Source organism: Neoarthrinium moseri, assembly GCF_022829205.1.
Source record: "Neoarthrinium moseri strain CBS 164.80 chromosome Unknown scaffold41_Wmoseri_CBS_16480, whole genome shotgun sequence".
NCBI classification, from domain to species: Eukaryota; Fungi; Ascomycota; class Sordariomycetes; order Amphisphaeriales; family Apiosporaceae; genus Neoarthrinium; species Neoarthrinium moseri.
In genome coordinates, this window is record NW_026055155.1 from 213,423 (window position 1) to 231,335 (window position 17,913).

Below are 17,913 nucleotides of genomic sequence, written 5' to 3' on the forward strand. Positions count from 1 at the left end.
CCTTGCCTTGCCCGACTGACAGACCTCTCAGAGGACCAAGGACGAGAGCTCATATGATCACCGGGCCCCGCTGTGCGGATGTGGGATCTCTACGCAGTAGCAGGCCCAAACAGACTAATGCAGGCCTATGGGTGAGGCTGCAACGGGAGAGGGGGTGGTGGCGGATGGGCGCGGAATGGGGAGGGAGAATACGGTACAGTAGTAGAGCGTGCGCGATAAGCGATGGAGCTTGCATACTAGTTGGACAGGTGAGACCTTGACGTGATAGCCTATGCCGGGAGTCGGGTTCTCCTAGTTCTCCTAGTTCTCATACTCATGAGCTTATTGAAGATGCAGTATGTCTAGTATGACATCCTGGCCTGATGCTTTGCCAGCGACCATGAACGTCAAGTGATGAGCGTTTCAACGTTGATAGGTTTGAAGGGTATATAGACCTGCCGAATGAATATGCACGAAGGGTCCACACAGCAGGACAGGCTTGCGCATGCAGGATCACACCAGTGCTGTCGCATTGCGCAGGATAATAGCATCGATTCGATGTCTCTATGATATAAAGAGGTCTAATTACGCCCACGTCCAAGATGCTGGTTCTCTCGGGCTCGTTTCTCTATGCAAGACACCTTTTCAATAGTTTAATAGTACAATGGCGTGCCGCAGCTAGATACACTGGACGGGTTCTCCACCTCCTATTCGAACGCCTTAGTTAGCCAGAGTTTCTTCAGAAGTGTGTGGAAATGCTGCGCGACTTACCCGTGATCATCTTGCCTACAGCTTGGAACAAGGAGATGGCCATGACGGCACACCCAAAGGCCACCACGGCCCATGCGACGTACGTCTTCCAGCTCCGGGTGCTCAGCTTGATGTAGCACAACGGCGGGAGAATATAGGCCAGGGCGCAGGCGCTCGTGGCGCCGACCAGCTCGAAGACGACGCCCAGGTCGCACGTCATCAGGCTGATGACCATGGCTGAGACAACCAGGGCCGAGCTGAAGATGAGGTGAAGGTTCATGTTGAAGGGCTCGCCAGGGAACCAGTAGTTGAGCATGACCTCGCGGCAGACAAAGGCCTCAAGGGGCAGCGTCGTCAGCATGTTGAGGCCAAAGCAAAGCCGCGCGATGTTGACCATCGAATTGTCGGCCGGGAAGTTGTTCAGCACGTTGCCCTGCGTCTTGTCACCAAAGGTGAGGAAGCCCACCAGGGCCATCAGCAGACAGGCCGCCATGGATACGCCGGCACTGTAGTGCGTTACGCGGGCAAAACGGTCGATAGTCGGCGTCCTCAGAGAGCCGTATATAAGTAGGGAATTATGATGGCAAACAAAGGCTAAGGGGAGTATACATTGTCAGATCAACACGAAGCCCTTATATAGGTTATATAGGAGGGGCCTGATATTATGAACTTTACGTACCGAATGATATAACGCCAATGGCCTGGAATATTCCCCCATTGATTGTAAGCAATGGCGTGCTGAAGGAGCCCCTATCCTCCTTGGGCGCCAGCGCACCTTGCACCACCACCGTGATGACGATGATTACCATGCTGATCAGAGCCATCGTGCTGGCCTTTGCGAGCTGTTTGACGGGGCATCATCAGTCTCGACTAGTCTCTTCCACAGTCTGTGGACGAACCAGGGAGGGGGGGTTGGGGGTTAACTCACCTTTGCAATGTCCCTATATAGCGTCAAGGGATAGCTGATAGCCAGTATGAAGACGGCAATGACGACCCGCCGGTCGGCCAGCAGGCCGAGCACGGGGATGCTGCTCAGGCCGGGCCAGACGGCCTGCAGGACGTGGGGGATGCTGTCGCCGACGATGACGCCGAAGGCGACCATGCCGCCAAAGGCAAAGGCCCACTGGGCGACCGAGATGGCGACGAGCCCCGGGCGGCCGAAGCAGTGCTCGACGGTGCCCTGGAAGCTGTTGGCGCCGCTGAGCTTGCTGTTGACGACGATGAGGCGGATGGTCCAGTCGACGACGACCGTCAGCCCGACCAGCAGCACCACGCCCGCCAGCAGGCCCGCCTGCCGGAACGCGTACGGCTGGCCGATGATGCCCGCCCCGATGATGCTGTTGGCCATGTTCATGAAGGCCGACCGCAGCCCGGACTTGGGCCGCGCCCGCTCCGCCTCGGCCCAGCTGTGCACGTCGTCCTCGGCGCCCCAGGGGGTGTTGGCCAGCGCCACCGAGGGCGCCTCGATGCCCGTCAGCAGCGGCTGCCGCGACGTCCCGCCGTCGTCGCCCGAGGGGCTGTAGGGGCTGTGCAGGGGGTCGTGGTCCGCGAGCTCGATGTCGCCGTCGCCGTACGCGTACTCGTCGCTGTTGGAGCGCGAGCGCCCGTGGCCGTTGGCCGGCGGCGGGATGTTGGTGGGCTGCAGGTCGAAGCGCACCCGGTTGGGCGTTCGGGGGGTCCGCGGCGTGCCGTTGCCGCTGCCCTTGGAGAGCGCCGTGGGCGGCAGGGCCGAGTGCGCTACGGGGCCGTCATCCTCGTTGCTCCCGTCAACGTCGTGGTAGTCGTTGTCCTCGTCGTCGTCGTCGACGTCGGAGCCATGGCCGGCGGCGAGCAGGCCGTGCTCCTCTTCGTTCTGGGCCGCATTGCCGCCGCCGCTGCTCCTCTGGTTTGGGTCCTCCCTGCTGCGAGAAGAGCCCTGTGTCCTGGCCTTGGCCATTGTGTTACCGCGGTGGCATTTTGTTGGGGCAGACGGGAAGGAGGGAAGGTAGCTGGTGCGGGCGAGCCGTGGGCGCAAGAAGAGACCTGGCTGCTGACGGCTGTGCTTTGTTGGTTGGGGGCAGACAGCTCGTATATCGTCAGTGATGGTGCTGTATAAGCGATGTTGTAAGTAAGGGAACGATAGGCGTTATCGTCATGTGATAAACTCGGGGGCCCCTGTGCGCTAGAACTGCAAACTGACAACGCTACCGACCCCCTAACTTAGTAGGTAACTTACTGTAGGTTTGTACGTTCAGTACAGTACATCCACTACTTCCAAGCTTTGGGGGCCATCGGTTCCGCACGGCTTTCTGTGGACCTGATGTTAATGCTTGTGGTGTAGAGCCGCTCGACCCCTGGAACTGCGTGCCCACCAGGCCCATTGGAAGTCGTTCAGACTTCCCAAAGCAGCCAGCGTGAGAGACAGCTCCTGGTCCGCGCAATCTTACTGTGGTACGAGGTCTGCTTTTGGCATTGCCATCGCCGCTTTCGAGTCTTCAAGTCCACACCACTACAAGGATTCAGGAATGTTATTGCTGGGGGCCTATCCAGTCATTCTGTCACAGTAATCACCACAAGATGCACACAATCGAGTCTCTCGAACTGAACGTCTCTCTTCTTCCATTACAGATTGTACATCTAACGGCCTTCTGCGGCCTTGTATATTTTCATTCTGTCCCAGACATTCGCATGTTTCCGTGACCTCCGCCTGGGTATCATGTGCTGCGACAGCCTCTGTGTCGTCTTCCTGTGTATGTGACTACCATGCTGTCTCGCATGTCTTCCGTCGGTACGGAGATGGCTTCTTCTTCAAGCCAGTTCATAGCCATGCTATGCTAATTCCCTATCTAGAGGGAGCGTGCGTGACGTGATGAAATGTGGTGAGAGCATGGGCCATGCGCGAGCAATGCTACATGCTGCGGCCCGCCTCTTGTAAACAGATGAGAAAGGAGTGAAAGAGTTGCTCCCAGGCTTAAAATCATATCGCTATTGCGATGATGGAGACGATGCTCACTATCGCGAGGAGCATGCCTTGTACATGGTATCTTCCTGCTGGAGAGGCACCCGTAGATGACGCAGTGTTGGCGTTCTCGGCAGTGCCGGTCGGGTTGCTGGCCCCCGTTGTCGTGGCGTGTCCGCCAGTGAAACCCATGTTCGGTACACTGGTTGCCTTGCTGGTCGAGGTAACGGTCGTAAGCGTAGTCTTGCCGTCCGACATGACCGTCGAGACAACCGCTGTTGTCGGGGTGGTGGTAACGGCCCCTGAGCCGGCGGCTTTGGAGGCGAAGCCTTGAAAATACGTTAGCCTGAACGCGCCAGATAAGTAGGAAGTTACAAAATGCCTTACCAATTCGTGACCCGTCAATGTCAAAGACAGTGTAGACATTCTTGATGAAAGTGTCCCCAAGCAACCACGACCCAGAAACGACTTCCATGCCAAAGATGCTGCCGGTACAGCGGTTGTTGTCACCGCTTGACGCCTTCAGGTCGTTGGCGTTGATGGAGAACGACTTGCCCGAGAAAGTCAGCGCAACAGTCGCGGTCGTATCGCAGGGGAAAGTCCACGTGACGCCCCCGTCGCTGCTCTTCGAGTCCGGAATCATCTTGTACACGGCCGCCACGTCAGCGGGTGCGGCGAAGGCATACGTCGTGCCAGTATCGATGTAGGCATTCTTGCCCTTGACGCCGGCTGATTTGCCGCTCACGGTAACATCGTCCATGGGGATCGACCAGCTGACCTTGTCGGTCACCGAGGTGTAGGTGATGTCTCCGGTATATTTAGCGGGGTTGGTGGCACCAAAGGTGATCTCGCCGTCGTTGGTACCATCGGAGCTTCTCGAGAGCGAAACGGCGAACATGTTGGAACCGATCAGCTTTGCGTCCTTCAAAGCATCGTTGAAGTTGCCCGTGCTCCTCGCCAGGCCCAGAATACCGTCGAATGGGAAAGAGGAAAACTGGTCCGAGGTGACGTTGGTGAGCCCAAAGGAATACTGAACGCTCAAGCCAGCGACCTTCATGCTGTCGCTGATGATCTCGCCGCTGACCTCGCCCGAGCCATACTCGACTGAAAAGGGAGTGCCCGTGTCCTTGAATGTCTTGGAGTCCTCCGAGCCAAAGTTGTTGTGCTTCTTGCAGGCGTCGGACTTGCAACCCGAGCCCATGACCCACGTCGTACTGGCCCCCGTGTCAATAAGCATATACATTGGTGTACCCGCAGAGCCGAGGTGTGCCTGAATAAAGTACGAGTAATCTGTCCCGTCTTGGTAAACTCCCGCACTGTTACTCTGCGTCGGCGTGATCGGTTGCACGACGCTGTATGTGTTTTCCCTGCCGACCAGTGTCGCGTCTGAATGATCTGTCCGAGATGGCAGCTCCGTGCCATATTTCTTGGCCAAACCGTGGGCCATCCGGGTGACCTTGTCTGTTATGGGTTGGTCGTTCTGCTACCACTGTTAGCCAACGTCTCGGCTTGGAATCATCGTGGGTCCATACGCTGTCCTGAATTGCCTTGACCATCTTAAAAGTCACAAACCCCAAAGGCCCAACAGCATCGCGGGCCTCAACATCACGCTTCCGTGATGCGTCGACCTCAACTGGGGATTGCCCTGGCGTGGGTGGGACGACGGCTTGAATTCCAGAGATCCATAGTGCGAGCTGGCATAGAATTGCGGCTCGATGCATATTGGCGGCTCTCCCGCAAACACAATCCAACCCCAATCTTCACCCCCAACTGCAGCAGAGATGATCCCGAGTAGTAGCGCCTGCCAGGTCGTCGAACTGAGGGTATGGCCGTTGAACAGGACGTCGGAAATATCGAACTGCAGAATCGATAAGGCTGCAGCGGAGTTGTAGGCTTCGTGGAATCGCAGTCCAAGAGTTCCAGACTCCGGTCTGGATATTAGGGGTATTAGTGATTACGAAGGCCACATCTGGTGAATGTTTTCGATTAAAAAGAAAGAAGAATTCCCCTCGCCCACAAATGACCAAGGAGAACCGAAGAGAGTCGAGAGGCGAGTTGGGAACCGCCGGCGAATATATTACAAGGAATGGAATGTCTATGTTGGAGCGACGAGGTCCGCTGCAATAGTTGGACGAATTGCAAGACAAGAGGCGCCGCCGAGAGGTCCCAAGATTGCAAGAGATCGAGACACAGGAGGAATGCCGAGCGAATTGGTCCCCTTCTATGCGATATGTAATTCTCCCCAAAAGCAAAAATGCGAGATGCGGCTCTAAGGATTAAGAAAGACAGCTCCTACGAGTAGGAGCGACGTAGGTTGGTGGAGGAGAGGATGTAAGTCATGAGAGCGCAGGGCGAGTGGAGAAGAGCACCGCAGAGCAGACCCATCCGAGGTGCCCGCCCCCATGACTCTCGGCCAAGGGCCACCAGAGTCCCCTTGTCCCCTGCCTGTCAAGCTCCCAGTTCGACGCCCGAATCCAGTCGTAGTGGAGTTGCAATGCAGGTCACCATCGGGCGCTGCGGGCTTTCAGCGAGCCCTTGACCAGGGAGAATCTAGTCCGGCAGGTGTGCAAAAGCCATTCTTCCCCTTGGCTCGGTTGGGCTGGGCCATTTCCAGAGAAAGCTGCTTGGCAAACCCTTGTCGACATGGGGGACGGGGACGGGGATGGGAGGCTGGTTCGCTCCAGTGTACGTGCAATCTACTAAGATCGGCGCACCTAATAGCGGCCGTGGGCAGGTAGCGTGCAGGTCTTGGCCGAATGGCGATCTACTCGTGAAAAAGGTGATCCGTGTCTCCCATCGGCCTCGCTCATTGGCCAATCCGTTTCTTGAATCTCGAAGGTTTGATTGATTCAGTCGAGCGCATTCAGAGAAAATTCGAGACCCGAACTCGCCGTTTCAACGTCTACTCTGTCTAAGGCAGGTATATCCCGCTGCAGAGATGTCTTCGTGATGTCTCTCGCTCGTCTGGACCGCCGTTTGGCCTTTTGGAACACGAGTTTCTCACTGATCCATCTGGCTGCAAGCCTCACCTCGCCTGTGCTGCAAACAGCAGGGGCTTCCGCATCTGGATGGTAACTAGTAGCCAATTTTGCTGACAAGGGTGGCTGCACGGAGCGGTCAATTGGCTGTGGCCCAAGCCAGCCTAGCCGCATGGTGGAGTAGAAAAGCGCCATCTTATTCGATCAATACGAGAGACCAACCGTCCAGCAACATTGGAAGATGGGGTCGTCTGAAGATCTCTCCGCTGCAGCAAATTGACTCGGTTGTCCATCTGGCCCTTGCTGAGAGTTAGTTGGGCCACTTGTGAAGTCATCGTCTTTCCTCACTTGCAACTCCTTGCCGACTCTAGCCTTCTGATCGTCAGGGTACCACGCGTCCATTCCCTCGCTTCTGCCATTGCGGTTGGCCTGATATGGCATTGCTGGCAAGGCTAAGGAAGATATCGATCTCAAAGGCGCCAAGCTGGCCGGGCTGTTAAGATTATTACTAACGGCGCTTCTCAGGCGGTTGGTCAAGCCACTGATAGCATGCCGTAATATGCGGCCAGGGGTGGAATGGACCATTGCCAAATTCAGCACTCGATATTGCAGGGCCTGTCAGTTTGGTTATCAGTTGCATTCCCTGGTGGCATTTCACTATTGGCAAACAATTGCTTCTGCACCCCGAGTCCCGGCTGATACCAACTGCATAACTCCGATATTTGAAAAAAGAGTCCCTCACATTCTCGACTGTCGTCGACAATGCCTGGTGGAAGTTTGCTCTCTTGTGGATGAGAAGCCAACACAAGGCGGCCTCTTTTCGTTACGGGTCCCTTACACAGCGGATAAGATGGACTCATCACATTTTCATCCACCATGTTAGCTTTAGCCGCCTCTCCCTACTGCAGGTCCTTGCCGCCAAACAGCAGCTAAAATAAGTGCTGCCGCTTGTCGATACCCCAAAGACCGGAGATCTGTTGGAGCGGAATAGGGGACAACCGGGCAACACTAGCGATAACGTTTGACGGTGAGTTTCAGCCAATAGTCGCCACTGTCAACCGTGGATCGACGAGATTTATACCAGCCCGGAAGCTGCAAATCTCTTTGGTATCGACGCCAACGTGGGATGGTCTTGCCCAGCAACGAGCGACGCACTGTCGACGATAGGCCATGGTGATTCAGCAAATTCGACGGTTTGCCGTCTCGAATTATGGTAAAGATAAGGTACCGCAGTGTGTTTCCCTATCGAAGCTCCATAGACATCGTCATCCGTGAGCATCCTCATCAAGCCAAGGCGATGTGAAATGACGATACAACGAGCACCTGCAGTAGCTTGAGGTCTCAAGTATGTGTACAGAAGAGACTCGGTGGATGCAGGTAAACATTTACCAGGGCGAATGTACCCGATTGTCCAGATTGATAGACAGCGGGCAGATGCGGCAAGACAGCCATTATCCTACAATCATTTCCTCGACAACCGTCAAGGCCGCTGGCTCATCTAGGTACGCTCTCGCAGGTCTTGTCGATGCTGGCGAGCCCACTGGACCGACGCGTCCAGGCGCCTTACCGTAGCCGAGTCTGCTCCCACAGTAGAGGATAAACTTTTGCTGGTCCCTAGGAATGACTCGAAGAGCTCCCGGCTGACGAGGCTGCTTGCCACGATGGTGCGCAGAAACACCCATACTGATTCATTTGTCCAGCGGAAGGACTTTGCCATGCCGAGTGTATCGGTAAGCATAGAAGAGCACTGGCGTGCCCTAGAGCCAGCGTCTTGGATATTTTGGATGACAAAGGTGAGGCACATCCAGCCAGATATATCGTTGTGATGCTTGAGACACCATTCTTTAACATCGTCTCCAATGTTCATGATAGCTTCTGGCTGTTCAACAGCCAGATTTTGAAGCAACCACCGGGCATGCTGCCACGCGTAGTAGTTTCGAGGATGCCGTTCGGCCGCCACCATGACGACAGTTGCAATGTCGTGCCGGGCATCAGAGACGGCACCGAGTTTCCGGAAGTGCTGGATTAACCACCGTCGATGGCTCCACAAGGTTGGTGATTTGGTGTGGCGGTGGAGGCGCGCCGTGAGTAAGCTGTCTATAAACTGCTTCTCTTTCCCGAGGGCCGAGTCCCGTTCGCTAAGATTATTGCTCACGACTGCTCTCTTTCTGATGTTTGCCGCTGTGAGATGCTCAGGGTCCATCAGCAAGACTACCGCCGTGGCGGTGACAGTCTCGTTCGATGGATGCTCGGGACGTGTGATAAGATATTTCTGTATGATCTGGCGGGCCACGAAGAATGCTTGGGCAAGTCTGAGCTTCGGGACGGCTATAGCGTTGCCGTCTTGAAGATAGTTGACACCTGGTTCCAAGGGATGAGCCTTGCCGAGCAGCTCGATCTCCAGCAGGCTGCCATCTTCAGGGAGGCAAGTGAGAGCGCTGCAAATGTCCTTGTAGATCGGTGTGGGATCTTCCGACTTGAGATTTCTCAGAACGTCGCTGTCCAGAGACCGAGACATGATGTTGAGGAACTATACGATGGCGAGATTTGTGACAATATATCCAATCGTGCAATCGAGCTGGGAATGCCTCCCCGGCTGACTGGCGACAGGCTTGGTACTTGCTCGCGTGAGGTAACGAGTGACTAGTTTCTGACCGACATAGCTCGCTCGGTCAACGTCTCGAGACGGCCATGTCTGTCAAGATGTGGCAGGCTGTAGTGCGATATATATAGAGTTATATCGGTCTGAAACAAGAAGCACGGGAGGTGGGTGTAAGACATGAGATAGACCCCTCCATACGCTACCCACGTTTCCATCAGGCTTCTGGCAACTTAGGTAGGGCGGAGAGGGCAGAGGGCTGAGAGCTGGGAGCTGGGAGCTGAGAACCGAGAACTGAGCACTGAGAGCTTTTTGGCGGGGTAGCTTGCAGGATCGGCGAAAATGACAGCACAAGCTCCGATGCTGGGCCTCCATCCCACAGGCCACGATTTGATGGTTTGGCCCGTGGCTTCACCACTAGCAGAAGCCCGCCAAGGCCAGCTGCTTGCCGGCGCTCTCTCTTGCAACATCTCAACCTCCCGAAGCTGCCGCAGAAGCAGAGATCGCCCCCCGAGATGCCAGCCCTGCTCCTCGTGGTGTTCCTCGTGGAACTCGCCGTCCACCTCGTCAACACGATCGGCGCCTCGTCCATCAACAACCTGGTATGAAAGCACTGCACCCTGCCCAAAGCCTTGTTGCCCGTCGTGTGGTGGCAACACGTCATAGTCTTCCCGCATACTCTCACATACACGCACCCGAGCTGACCGTGCCGTCTCTTCCTCGCCCTCTGTAGCTATGGACCCTCTACCTCATGCTCCCGACCGAGACGTCGAAAAACTCTAGACAGCGGCAGAAGCTGCAGAGCGAATACCTCAAGGTGCGGCGCGACCTCAATGCAACGAGCAGCCAGGACGAGTTCGCCAAATGGGCCAAGCTCAGGCGCCAACACGACAAGCTCATGGAGCAGCTGGAAAAGATGAGTACGTCGGGGGGGGGGGAGAAGCAAAGAGCTCGTGTTTGTGCACGAGGAGGGACGAGACGCCAGGTTTGCTGACCAAGTTCCGACAGAGACGTCCCACGATGCGACCAAGACAAAGTTTGACAGCACGGTCGGGGTGGTGCGCTGGTCCCTCACGCGGGGCCTCAAGATCGTACTGCCGCTCTGGTACTCGAGGCAGCCCATGTTCTGGCTGCCCAAGGGCTGGTTCCCCTACTACGTCGAGTGGATCCTGTCGTTCCCGCGTGCACCACTGGGCAGCATCAGCATCGTGTCGTGGCAGATGGCGTGCACGGGGGTCATCATGCTGGTGAGCGACACCATCACGGCCGTCCTGGGACTGATACTGGGCGCGCGGCTGCAGGCACGCGAGAAGCCGGTCAAGGCCGCGGCGCCCAAGGAAGAAGGAAAAGCGCAGGCCAAGAAGGACTCATGATCACGGGACATTGGGAACGTCTTGGTCGACGTTGATACGAGAGCGAGACGCCGTGTAGGATTTTGGTAACTTGGTGTCATTTATCACGCATCGGCTACGTCAAGTCACACGAGAACTGAATACGAAAGGGTGATATGTCTCTCATCTTATTTGACGCAGAGTCAGTCATGGCTTGATGCTGAAGACTCTGTAACACGATTGAGATGACTCTTGGCAGAGTACTTGGGCTCGTTCTAGGCATGCTTTTTGACTCTGGTGACCATTGGGAAGAGAGATCGCCAAAGCTTCGAAAGTGCCAAACATATCACGGTGTCTAATCCTACGCGGAGCCCTACCTTGTGGTGCTGTTGTCTTGGGGTCTCGTGCAGCATGGAGAGGCCTCGTTTTCGCGGGACGTTGGATGCAACGGCAAGCTACTCGCAGGATCCTCGAGACCAACAAGACCATAGCCAACCGCACGCACAACGCGAGCACACGACCTGTCGGTGGTGGCTTGCGTGCGCGTGTTGGGCACCAAAACCTGGCGCTGATGCTCTAGCCGTGCATCCCGAAGGAGTAAAAAAAAAAAAGTGAGTGCGGAAATGTAGGAGAGATGGCAGACTCACAGAAGAATTAGGTGAAAAAATAAGGACATGTAAAGAGTGGACCAATCACGCGCGGGTGGGTCTCAGCCGCTAAGTCGCCAGGTGGCTTTGGACGCTGGTACGCCGAGGTCTGAGGTCTGAGGTCTGAGGTCCCTGGTCCCTGGGTCCCTGGGTCCCTGGAAACGGGCGCCGCCAGCGATGACATCTGTCAGCCTCGTCGCCGGGGCCCCTGGAATCGACAAGACGGCCACATGCCAGTCCTGCCTCCACCACCGACCTCTCTTTCTCTCTGATACCCTGCCTGTTCGAACGAGTACCGCTGCACACTCTTCAGTGTGCCAGAGCATGAGGACGGCAAGATGGCCATCTCTTGGGGAACGTAAGCACTGCCAAACCCGCCGCCCTCACCCTCGCTCCCTCTCCATCGCCAGCGCATAGTATACTATGATATGGTGTAGTACTGACCAGCGGCCCCAACCTGCAGCATCAAGTCCCTCCTGCTCTTCTTCGGGCCCATCCTCCTGCCCAAGGCCATAGGCTACTACCGCAGCATCCGCGCCGGCCCGGCCGCCCAGGGCCTCGCCATCAAGCCGCTGCCGCCGCGGGTCCTGCGCGGCCTGTCGCTGCTCGCCGCCACCGCCCTCGTCTACCTCGTGCTGTCGCTGCCGCCCTTCGCCCCCGAGAACCTCTTCGCCCGCACCCAGTCGCGCCTACAGATCCCCACCGACGTGCTCTTCACCCGCCTGACCGCCCTGCGTCCAGGCGGCGCGCTCACGCCCACCGACACGGCCCTGCGCGCCAAGTTCGTCAACCTCGAGTCCCGCCTGCTGTACTTGCAGTTCGGCCCCGCCGTCCTGGCCGACTGCCCCTTCTGCAACGCCGACGACCCGCGCTCGTACTTCTACTACGCCCTGCCCGCCCTGCTGGGCGCCCACCTGCGCAACCTCGTCGTGCTCTCGGTCGCCACCTCGGGCCTGCTGACCGGCCACGACGGCAGCAAGTGGCGCACGCCGGCCGTGCTGGTCAGCGCCCTGGCCGCCGCCCTCGACGTCTACCTGGTCAACAGCTACAATCACCAGGCCAACTCGCGCGCCACGCGCCTGGCCGAGCTGGACCTGTTCTTCTGGAGCGCGCGCCTGTACCGCCTGGCCGGCCTGGCCCTGCTCAACAGCGCCTTCGCCGTGCTGCTGTACCTGTCGAGCACGAACCGGGCCTTCGCCAGCCCGCCGGGCCCCGCCGAGCGCGTCGAGGGCGTCACGCGCCAGCTGCTGGTGGCCAAGAGCAAGATGAACGCCCTGGGCATCGTCAAGAACACGGCCATCCGCGACGAGGACCTGCGCGAGCGCGTGCTGGCCTACTGGCGCCACGAGGGCCGCCTCATGCGCGAGGTCATGGAGGAGCGCGAGGTCGTCGAGGGCGTCCAGGACGCCCTGGCCAACCGCATCAACATCGCCGGCATCTCCAAGGACGCCGAGAACTACGCCCTCAACATCCTCCCCCGCCCGCAGGTCACGGACACGGTGGACTGACGGGGCTCCAAGGGGGGTCCCGCGCCGTGGGTTTGTTGTACTTAGACCTGTTTTGTTAGCCTAGATAACTTGCCATTGTCTTATGACATCGCTTGGTGTTGTGCGTCCGTGAGAAATGCGTTGCCGGGTTGCAATGATTCGTAAATGGTATGGTTGTCACCCCTGAGACCAGACCGGCAAATTGAGACAAGATGATGATTTTACCCGATCTGCCGACAGCTTGCCAGCACAACATTGAGCCCATCATCCATCGCGTTTAAGTACTTGGTGGGTTGAAGAGACACAACCATGTCCGGGTGCACCTGCGTCTAGCCGCGATCCAGGCGTGTATATACACATAGACTAGGCAACTCTACGTAATGACACAGCTCACCCTTATACAAGACACCGGCGGAGAAGGGCGTCGAAGAAGTGCTACAGAAAACGCTCATTTTCAACCTCAAGTTCAACAGTAGGCGGTCTTTGGGGGTTGATATCTCATTTCACATCTCACAATAAGCCTCCTTTTAGTTTTCTCTAAACCTAGACACCTCCCTCACAAACCGGGTTTCCGCCCCTTGATATGCATATGCAACCAGAACCCACAACCCACAAACTCACATATGCTCCGTCGTGCTTCGCTATCAGCTGCCGAGCAAGCTGAGCCTCTCCATGGCCGTCACCGCAGGCGGCGCCTGCGTCCTCCACTTCTGCTCGAGGTTGGCGGCGAGCACGGCGTCCGCGCCGACGGGCCGCCAGTCCTCTCCGTCGCCATGGCCCTCACCCTCGGGCACCACCGAGTCGTTGGCGGCAGCGGCTTCTTGGCCGGCGGCAGGGAAGACCTCGCCGACGGCTTTGCGGCAGCCGTCGAGGACCTCGGCCATGAGGGCCTCGACGGAGCGGGCGCGCTCGAACATGGCGCGGCGCACGAGGCCGAAGACGAGGCGCTCGAGCTCGGCCTTGGTGGCCTCGACGCGCTCGACGAGGCGGCGCACCGAGTTGACCAGGTACTCCTCCTCGTAGACGGTGCCCTTGCGGCCGCGGGCGCGCTTCTTCTCCTCGCGCTTGCGGTTCTTGCTGGTCGCGCGGCTGACGCCCGTGCCGGCGGTGCCGACGCTGCCGGCCTTGCCCGTGTAGCGCGTGAAGAGCGAGGCCGACGTGCTGACGCGCGAGCTGGCCGCGACCGAGACGTCGTCCGGCAGGTCGGCCAGCGCTCCGCTCCGCTCGCCCTCGTAGAAGGCCAGGGGGTCCTCGGCGGCCTTGCGGCGGAGCTCGAGGATCCGCGGTACTTGGGCGCGCAGCTGGGCCTTGCAGTCCGCGAGGAACTCGGTAGATGACCCGAGTGCATCGGCAAGCCCGGGGTCGATGGTGCTCTCCAATAGATCCGGTCTCTTGTGCAAGATCGACAGACGGAGTGCGTCAGCGAACTGGTAGCCCTTGCACAGATAACGAACGGCAGTCTCGAGGGATGAAAGGTGATCTAGCTGAACAGTAGCAGCGGCTGCGTAGTCCTTGGCTTCGTATAAGGCATCTGCGAGGGCGGTTGCGAGGTCTGCAAGCGCTTCAGGGGCAAGAGCCGGCTGCTGCAGTGAAGCCGTAAACAGAGCCTCGCGCCAGCAGGCGGCCCCAGCAGCGCGGTAAGATCGAGTTGCACCAGCGTAGTCTTGAAGAGACTCGTAGGTCAAGCCAGCCTCCCGGTAACGTGAGCGTGATTCCAGGAACTCGGCATAGAGCCGGGTGATGACCGTCAGGTTAGGCGCATCGTACCGGTAGAGCTTCAACGCTTCGGCGTAGAGAGTGTGCTTTACGGTGTAGTCTTGGGCTTCTTGATGGGCATTGAGAGTCTGGAGGTGGGCAAGGGCCTTGGTGTAACGACCCAGGTGGTCGTCCGTAGCAAACTTGCGGCGAAGCTCTGGGAGCTGGTGAAGGCTTTGCACGAATGGAAGGTATTCTCGTGGATCGCGCTGGGACTGCTGTGCTACGAGTAGCGCCAGATCAAGATTGTACAAGCCAAGCGCCTCGTCGTATAGGGTGTTGACGTCTGCGAGGAAACAGATGTGCTCAACAGCTCTCTCAGCTAGTTGCTCATCCTCCTGCATCAGTTTGGCTACGACGAGTAAACCATCCTCCAAAGCCGGCGGGTTCTTGCACACGTTGGCTGTGATGATGTTCTGCAACGTCTCGTGATCTGCAGTCTTGCGAGACTGCAGGCTCTCAAGAACAGCACCGCATATGGTGTTGACCTTGGAAGTATCTGATGATGAGGCTACCGGTACGTCTGACATACTCTGAAAGGGGTTTGCCTCGTTCTTCGAGGGCTTTGTGTTGACATACATTGTCTGTGTGACATCTTCTTCGCGCAAGGAAGATAGGAAGAGATCGACATACGTGCAGTCGCTTAGCTGTTCGAGGAAAAGAGAAACGTTGTCCAGGAACTGCTGCGGCTTGTGGTCATAAAGGATGTTCATATCCACGCGTTGAGTCCTGCAATAGGAGAAAGCCCTAGTATAGTTCTTCTCTTCGATCAGTTGTCGAATGCCTGCAACTACCATGGCTCTAGGGTAGATGGTTTCCAAATTACCTCTTGGCATCTGAAGTATTAAGCTCATGTTCGTGGGAACGGCTGTCACCAGCCTGGCACCACGTTCGATGCTCCGGCATCTCTCATCCTTTTCAGGATCATCTGCAGGAACTTCTAAATCTGATTGCGGTGTTAGCATGGAGAATGCAAGCATGACTAGGGGTAGACGTACCGTCAACTTCCTCAGTCCTATGAATGAACTTGAGGAGGTGATTGGTCGTAGTAAATATTATGTGGTCCTCAGTTACGAGGTAGGAAGTGCAGTTCTTGACCAACTGGCGCTGATTGGCATACAAGTGGCCATTTCTAGACAACCCGACAACACCCAGTCTCCCCTGCCCAGCTTCCAGACCGACAGGAGTGAACCACGGCAATTGAACAGGCACTTGATACATAAGCGCACTGCCCGTGCTTTCGCAGCTCTGAAGCTTCTGGTAGCGCCTGTGCGTATCCTGCGTGACGAGGTAACTCCCAGCTTCGGACTGGTGGCTCGCGAAGCCGAAGATGAACCGTGCTGCTTCCCTCACGGCGGGTAAGAATTGCTTGGAATCGGGTTGGAAAGGGTAAACGTAGAGTTCGGGTTGGTTTTCATAGCCCAATACCGCAACACTCCCGTCATTTTGAGAGGCGATAGAAAGCGGTGCCACATCAGCTGATGCTCCATCGAACTCGACTGACGCTTGGTAAGACGGCCGAAGCGATCGCTGTGCTTTGGTATGCCATTGATAGAGATCAAACCCAGTCTGGTGCAATACGGCCATATACGCGTGATCTGGAGAGAATGCAACATCTACAATGCTGGATTTCACCTCTATCTCGTACATAGCCATCGGCGGTGGCACATTGGCTGTGCGGAAAGGGGTAATCTTGAGGGTTTGACCATCGATGACGGCAACAGCTCCATGGTCATTTGGAGGCAGTAGAGATCCCCTCGAGATGGCGAAAGCATACTCTGCTAGTAACGCGTGGCCTAGAACAAATGGGTTAGCTTGGCTCGAATCTCTTGAATTGGTCAGAGTGGGTGTCATACTTGGAACGATAACCGTAAAGCGCAAAGGCTTTTCCGGATGCCACCTCGAGCCTCTGGGCTTTTCCTTTAAGAGTATCTCCTGCTTCAAATACCAGTGGTAATTACCCATGGTCCAGAACTGAACCCGATCATCCAGCGTCACAGAAAGCACAGTAGAGTCGGAGTTCCACTCAAGCCCGATTTGATCGGCCGAAAGATCTCGACGCCCAGGAACCCGCAGAGAGAATTCACCATGTCTCAGGCCGTTCCTTTCGAAAAAGATCACATCCACAGACTCGCCCTTCCGCTGAATACTGGCAATCAGGTTACCCGCGGGACGCCAACTCAAGGCGCCTTCCATGCCGTCAACGGCCTCGCTGACACTGTCGAGAACACCTTCGCGGGAGTACACCCGGATGACTCGTCTTATACCGGGCTCGATCGAGTTTATGGCAACATATGCGCCGTCACCGCGCCAGCTGATAGTAACCCGGCTGTCATCCTGGGAGCTGAGAACACCCTGATCTACCTTCTCGGGAATGGTAGGGTCCCTCAGCGCCTTTGCGCCTTTGCCCTGAAACTGGGTCTCCTTCTTACCCCAGCCGACGGATACCTGCTTGGACAGCTGCAGGTCCTCCGGGGTCATGGCGGCGTCCGCAATGCCCTCGAAGCTGCGGCTCATGAAGACGACAGTCTGGGCCTTGGTGGCGATGGCCAGGAGCTCCTCGTCGGGCGACCAGCCTGCGGCCGTGATGCCCTCGTCGATGGAGCCCATGATCTCGATGTGCACGCCATCTTGCGGGTTGTCATACTCCCGGACGATGACGATGTCTCCGCCCTCCAGGACCAGGACGGTCGTCAGCGTGTCACTGAAGTGATGCAGACTGACGACCCGGTCGACGGGCAAGTCCGGGTTCGGGCTCAGCGCCTCCCATGATGCAACCTGGTGATGCTCGCTGTGGGCGAGAACGGCCTTCCAATCAGCTCACGCACGCGAGCGAATGCAACAATAGATTACAACATGGACGGGCGGGCACTTACACCTTGGGCCGGGCGGCGCCGGCGGTGGCGGGATCGGTCACATGCTCCGAGACCCTGACCAGGCGGATGTAGCCATCCCTCTCGGAGGGGCCAAAGGTGCACAGGAGCTCGTCCTTGGCCGGGTCCCAGCAGCAGGAGGAGAGCGGTTCGCCGTGGAAGTCGTCAGCCGGGGGCTGCCAGGCGTCGTAGTGGATGTTCCTCAGGTTGCGCATGATCGAGGTGAGGGCGCCGTGACCATCGGCGAATCACTATGTGAACCTTGGCGTCTAAGCACCAAGCACCAGGAGGTATGTATGAGTCTGATAGTGGCTGCTGAGATTTTGTAAGTGCGAGCAATCGCCGTTTGGCACTGTAATGTGTCGCCCAACAGCACGCGAACTGCACAGTCCGAGGTGATTCTCGGCTCGTCCCCTCTGGTGCCTGTGCCCGGTCGGCAGAGATCGGGAGCCAGAAAAATTGTGACCCTGGCAGTGGCCAAAGCTTCCTCCTACTGACACCTCCAGTTGGTCAGCCCTTGTAGCCCTTGTAGCCCTTCCTCCAGCCCGCCTGCCCGCCTGCCCGCCTGCCCCGGGG

At 57.4% G+C, this 17,913-nt stretch overlaps 6 protein-coding genes across 6 annotated transcripts; 2 read left to right on the forward strand and 4 right to left on the reverse strand.

The window, feature by feature from the left end:
- Positions 1–657: 657 nt before the first annotated feature.
- JN550_009235 (uncharacterized protein) lies at positions 658–2,665 on the reverse strand (the record flags this gene model as incomplete). Its single annotated transcript, XM_049321285.1, has 4 exons — positions 658–686; positions 751–1,323; positions 1,409–1,571; positions 1,658–2,665. 4 exons carry the CDS (start codon positions 2,663–2,665, stop codon positions 658–660), a joined length of 1,773 nt encoding a protein of 590 aa, XP_049168811.1.
- A 1,020-nt stretch (positions 2,666–3,685) lies between these two features.
- Positions 3,686–5,388, reverse strand: JN550_009236 (uncharacterized protein; the record flags this gene model as incomplete). The annotated part of the gene is made up of 3 exons (XM_049321286.1): positions 3,686–3,996; positions 4,055–5,147; positions 5,200–5,388. The coding sequence occupies 3 exons, from the start codon at positions 5,386–5,388 to the stop codon at positions 3,686–3,688; spliced, it is 1,593 nt and encodes a 530-aa protein (XP_049168812.1).
- Positions 5,389–8,143: 2,755 nt separating this feature from the next.
- Positions 8,144–9,163, reverse strand: JN550_009237 (uncharacterized protein; the record flags this gene model as incomplete). Its single annotated transcript, XM_049321287.1, has 1 exon — positions 8,144–9,163. One exon carries the CDS (start codon positions 9,161–9,163, stop codon positions 8,144–8,146), a length of 1,020 nt encoding a protein of 339 aa, XP_049168813.1.
- A 596-nt stretch (positions 9,164–9,759) lies between these two features.
- Positions 9,760–10,617, forward strand: JN550_009238 (uncharacterized protein; the record flags this gene model as incomplete). Its single annotated transcript, XM_049321288.1, has 3 exons — positions 9,760–9,846; positions 9,978–10,164; positions 10,253–10,617. 3 exons carry the CDS (start codon positions 9,760–9,762, stop codon positions 10,615–10,617), a joined length of 639 nt encoding a protein of 212 aa, XP_049168814.1.
- Positions 10,618–11,560: 943 nt separating this feature from the next.
- On the forward strand, positions 11,561–12,730 carry JN550_009239 (uncharacterized protein; the record flags this gene model as incomplete). Its single annotated transcript, XM_049321289.1, has 2 exons — positions 11,561–11,580; positions 11,686–12,730. 2 exons carry the CDS (start codon positions 11,561–11,563, stop codon positions 12,728–12,730), a joined length of 1,065 nt encoding a protein of 354 aa, XP_049168815.1.
- A 623-nt stretch (positions 12,731–13,353) lies between these two features.
- Positions 13,354–17,552, reverse strand: JN550_009240 (uncharacterized protein; the record flags this gene model as incomplete). Its single annotated transcript, XM_049321290.1, has 4 exons — positions 13,354–15,410; positions 15,463–16,260; positions 16,321–17,255; positions 17,341–17,552. The coding sequence occupies 4 exons, from the start codon at positions 17,550–17,552 to the stop codon at positions 13,354–13,356; spliced, it is 4,002 nt and encodes a 1,333-aa protein (XP_049168816.1).
- Positions 17,553–17,913: the final 361 nt, after the last annotated feature.